The following is a 5,311-nucleotide window of genomic DNA, read 5'->3' as shown; positions in this document are numbered from 1 at the left end:
TTACTGGTTGAATATGTGTTCTTTCAAACTGCTATAAAGAAAACATTTAAATTATACATTTAGACATTTATTTTATTACATTTTGTCTACTTGTGGCAGTAAGTTTCTCCTGAATTTACCAAACAGTTAGCATTGTGCAGTGTAGGCCAACATGTTTATTAGCTGGGCTACTACAGCTGTAGGCCTTATGTCATGTTATTAAATGATCAGTTGAAATATACTATATCATTATCACTAAGGGCCTGAACATTTATTCTGCTCGTGAGCACTTGTTTCCAATAGAAATGTATTAAATTCCCCTATGTAAATCTTTGAATGCTGTTTTCCCAAAATGAGTTTTTTGCCACACTCCAAGTGGAACGGCTCAGCCTCTGTAGCACCTATGTTCACCAAACTTTCCAGTTACACACCTAGCTATATTCTGAAGATATTCACAGAGGGATTTGTTAATAAATCATTTCTAGCCTGATTTATGTGACATTTTATTCCCAAAAATATGGCGAAAATCAACTTTTTAAGGCTATGGACACTATATTTTGATTTTCTCGGTAATAAAAGTAGATATCCTTAAACCCCTCTGTATTTTTTTTTCATCTTATATGTAAACAAAATGAAAAAAAAAGAATTTTGCACCTGGCTTTATCAGGTGTTCAGATTTATCTTCCTAATATATATGCAGATTAGCGCATATTCAATGAGATAATGCATAATTTGCATAATTAAACATTAAAACTTTTAATAATTTTTTTTCATACTATTGTAAGTAATGAACTGAGGAAGTTTCATAATGATATCTATTATTTTAACCCTATTCACCTGCAGTGTCTCACCTGAGAAACAAAAAAATACCTCCAGTTCAAAGACAGTGCTTGTTTTTATATATTGATCAGATCCTACTAATCACAAATATCTGGGAGAAATTTAAAATGCATAGAAAACCTGAGCTGCAGCTCTGGAGATAAAGCTCCTCCTAACGCATTCTTTTTGGTACTCTTGGCTTGCCGTAGTATTTATATCCGGTGTAGCCAATATGGCGTCGGGGTATTAGCTAGCTAGCTGGATACTGACAATTTTTTACATTTATTGTCGGTTTAAATTGACATTGAAGGCATTTACAGGCGTTATTACATAAGGGACGTTTTTAGAATAACGTCAGCCCGTGTTAAAGTCAGTAAACTGTGAGTTTGTGATTTAAATAATGATGTTTTCTCACCGTGACGTTTCTCTGTCACAGTGCTAACACAGTTAGCTAGCCGTTAGCTCGCCCTGACAGGCTGCTTCAGTCGGTCGGTTACCGGGAGGATCTCTGCCCGGCATGACGGAGGTGGAGGAGCTGCGGCCCGTGCCCCGGGAGCGGGCCATCCTGGAGAGCTTCTTCACGCAGCTCGGGATGTTTTCTTTCGACCGGGCGAAGGACTACGTGGAGAAGGAGAAGGACAGCAGCAAGAGCGCCGGAGCCATCTGGGCCGCGCTGCTGGCCGCTCTGGCTCACCTGGCCGCCGCGGAGAAGGCGTATCACAACATGACATTCCTCGGACAGAAAATGGGTAACGACATATATGTTAAATATTTCATAGGAGGAGGGAGACACATGAAGGGAGGCTGTGTCATTAGCAATAGTGTGTGTTTTAGCATCGGAAATATTCAGCTTCCTACATGTGAAGACTGGAGGAAGGTTCAGTTAAAGCAGAACATGGAGAATCATTAGTGTCAGTGGTATTTATGTGAGCACATGGATTATTATCCAGATTATTATTATTATGCTGGTTTATCAGTTTAACCCTCTATAACACTTACTGCTCTGAACCTACCAGGTTTTATTCTCTATGCACTTTATTGCACTTTAAAGTCGTCCTGTTCATGATGAGTGTCCTGGTGGCTGCATGTTCTTTGCTCCACCTGGATTCATGAGAAACATTTCGTTCACTGTGTGCTGCTGTACATAGAGTGACAGTAACACACTGAACTGACACTCAGTGTGTTCATCTGTAATCTGTAAATATAAAGCACTTTCCACAAATACAGAATAAAATGTGTAAACCCCCAAAAAATATAAAACGAAGCTGCAAATACACAAATTACATTTAATCATTTATAAATAACTGAAAAGCATTGATTGATGATTCCCTTTTTAACATTTACAACTTAAAGATAGTTTTGAATCCAGTCTTAATTTGTGACTCTCAGTTCAACGCCTGCAGCAAAGATGTGAATAGAGACAGTGCAGGTGCTGTGGTTGCACTGGGGCCTGTGGGGTTAGAGGGCCCGCTGTCTGTAGAGCAGCCACGTTTAGCTCACCACCTCAGAGAACAGTCGTGTTCAAAGAGGAACACACATTGAAATATAAATGCTATCATACATACCCTCGAGAAGGTAAACTATCTCTGTCAGTGTTTCTCTTTTCTTTAGTGATATAGTCAGTAGAAACAAAATCGTGTGTTTATTTTACATAATCTGTTTTAAAATTTGTATTTATTGTTAAAAATATATTTTTTATTTGGTATCTTTTTGAGGTACTGATTTGCAGTGATGATCAAGTATGTTGATGTTGTCTGGTGTCAAGTCTGTATTTGATCATATGACCATACAATAAAATATACAGGAGCTGTTTAAAGGTAAAATCTGGCACTGGGGCCGTCCTCACTACTGTAAGCCATCAGTCTGCATTTAAGCACACAGAGTCTTTTTTTATTTGCAGGTCTGTTTTATATTTGCAATTTTTTTTTTTTTTTAAGTTTGCAGATTTTTTTTTGTATTTGTGGAAGCTGTTATATATTTATACGGAAGCGTATTGCATTCACTTGACAAATAAAAAAAATCTGTTTTATTGAGTAATTTTTTATTTTTCTGTTTTTCGTGGTATTTTTTAAGTAAGTTAAGAGATCAATAGAACAACAGACGCTTTCATTCCTTTCTTCTGTGGTTGTTCAGACGAAAGCCCATTCACATCTGCTGGACACTGCAGTGTTTCTCCAGAATCAGTTGGACACATATGGCAAAACTGGATTAAACTAAACAAGCGGGTCATGTTTGCTTCCATCATATCGAGCTCTCAAGAAAGGAATGAAAGCGTCTGTTGTTCTATTGCTCTCTTACCTCAGAAAAAATACTCAATAAAACAGATTTTTTTTTATTTGTCAAGTGAATGCAATACGCTTCTGTATATTTACAGATTACACATGTCATGCACACACATATTTTCGATCTGTTCACACAAATGATGTTGAGACAAATCTTTCCTCAGAGAGGTGGAAGAATTATTCAGATTTGTTTTTTAACTTCAGTTAAAGTAGGAATACAAGAGTGCAGAAAAACTCTTAAAAATAACAGTCCTGCATTCAAAGTTCAGATATTGGCATCAAGATTAACTGAAAGTAGCAAAAGTAAAAGTACTCATAATGCAGAATGACCTGTTTCAGAATATTATATAAAGTTATAATGATGTTGGATTATAACTGATGCATAAATGTGTTGATCAGGTTAATGTTGCAGCTCATTTTAAGGACTTTATATACTGCTGGGTAGATTCATCTGTAATATTACATCATCATTTATTAGTTGAGTTATATGTTGTATTAATCATCTGAATCTTCACAGTTTTAGTTGTCAAATGAATGTAATGGAGTACAAGTACCTTAATGTTTCCTTTAGTGTAGTGCTTGAGTAAATGTACTTAGTTAATTCCAATTCTGTAAGAGGCACCACTTCCTGGTAAACCATCTGTTAATAAGGCTCGACAAATTCTGGCTAGAAGCTAAAATACATATTTAAAGAAATAAATCATTTTGTAAACAAGATTCATTTTCTTTTGTCCCAAAGACAAAACTTGGCAGGCTACTTTAAGACAAGCTGAAAGTCTGTGTGTGCTTCAAACTACTGTACTGTTCAGTACACCAGAAAAATACTTAGTATGTCCCATTACACAGGATCTCGATTACATTATGCAAAAGTACCAGGATGTTCTACTGCATACAGTCCCATTTAATAATAATAATATTAATAATAATAATACATGTTATTTAAAGGCGCCTTTCTCACACTCAAGGACACCGTACAATAAATTAAAAGATTAGGAAGAAACAATGAAACCATAAAAATTACACAATATGACTTAAAAACAGATTAAAATTAAAATTGAAACTGGACAGTGCAATTGAGATCATATGGAGAAAGCAGGCTGGTATTTAGCAGTATGTACGCCAGCATGCTTTACTGACCTTTTAGACCCACAATCCTCTGCACAGCAGACAATACATCACATAGACTGAGACGCAGTCAGAAGCCATAACAATGGATGACAGCCTATTCAAGTAACAGATGATGAGTCAAACAGTAATAACAGGAATATGAACTGTTTAAATGAACAAAATAATCATAACCAGCAATCAGAAGAACGTAGCTATGATAACAACAGTGATGGAGAAATGCAGACGTGTTTTACTTTACTGAATGTAACATGTTAGAAGCTACAGTTGAGCTGGAAAGATAAAATAATCTGATGTAATCCATCAGAGAAAAAGACCAGGTCACCCTCACTGATGATGTAACAACCTCATGTTTACTGTGTAAATAATAAAAGTTGAACCCTGAGAGACTCTTGTTACCTTGACCTGAACATGTGTGAGGTGGACAGCTTCATATCTCCAACACCAGATGGCGCTGCAGCACATGACCACAGGAGGAAGTCGACCATCTTCTCCAGTCAGACTGAGTTCTTCTTCTCTCCTCTCTCTGCAGGCGGCCAGTCCTTCTTCAGCCGTAAGGACTCCATCAGAAACATCTACACCTCCCTGTACAACGAGCTCAGGAAGGTGGTGACCATGGGGCGTCACAGCCAGCCGGGCTCCGCCTCCTACCTGGAGGACCTGCTGTCGCACCTGTCGGAGCAGCTCTGCCACTTCACGCAGGCCCGCATGGAGATGGCCGACCTGTACGAGAAGATGCACTCGCTGGGCAGCCAGAAGAGCATCAACTCAGACGAGCTGGTCACCACACTGGAGGCCGTCCTGCATAAATACAGCTCCAAGTGTGTATCTGAGTGTAACACAGTTACTCATGTACTGTACTGTGGTGCAGCACTGGGGTACTTGTACTCTACTGGAGTATTTCTGCTACTTTATACTTCCACTCCCCTCCATCTCAGAGGGAAGTATTATGTAAAATCTGATGTTTAAATGCACAAAGTAATTTTATTCCTGAATTGAGTTCCTTAAAGGGATAGTGCACCCAAAAATGTAAATTCAGCCATTATCTACTCACCCATATGCCGAGGGAGGCTCAGGTGAAGTTTTAGAGTCCTCACATCACTTGC

General features: G+C 38.1%; 1 protein-coding gene across 1 annotated transcript in view; it reads left to right on the top strand.

Annotated features, from left to right (window-relative positions):
* Positions 1-998: 998 nt before the first annotated feature.
* kics2 (KICSTOR subunit 2) overlaps positions 999-5,311 on the top strand; it is a 6,725-nt gene continuing 2,412 nt past the window's right edge. Inside the window, exons 1-2 of the mRNA XM_050035932.1 lie at positions 999-1,547; positions 4,738-5,026. Coding sequence (XP_049891889.1) covers positions 1,316-1,547; positions 4,738-5,026 — 521 coding nt within the window. The 5' untranslated portion in view covers positions 999-1,315. The remainder of the gene's footprint in view (positions 1,548-4,737; positions 5,027-5,311) is intronic.

The sequence above is a fragment of the Epinephelus moara genome, chromosome 23 (genome assembly GCF_006386435.1).
Source record: "Epinephelus moara isolate mb chromosome 23, YSFRI_EMoa_1.0, whole genome shotgun sequence".
Classification (NCBI taxonomy): domain Eukaryota; kingdom Metazoa; phylum Chordata; class Actinopteri; order Perciformes; family Serranidae; genus Epinephelus; species Epinephelus moara.
Note: the sequence above shows the minus strand (reverse complement) of the source record. Positions and strands in the feature narration are given on the sequence as shown.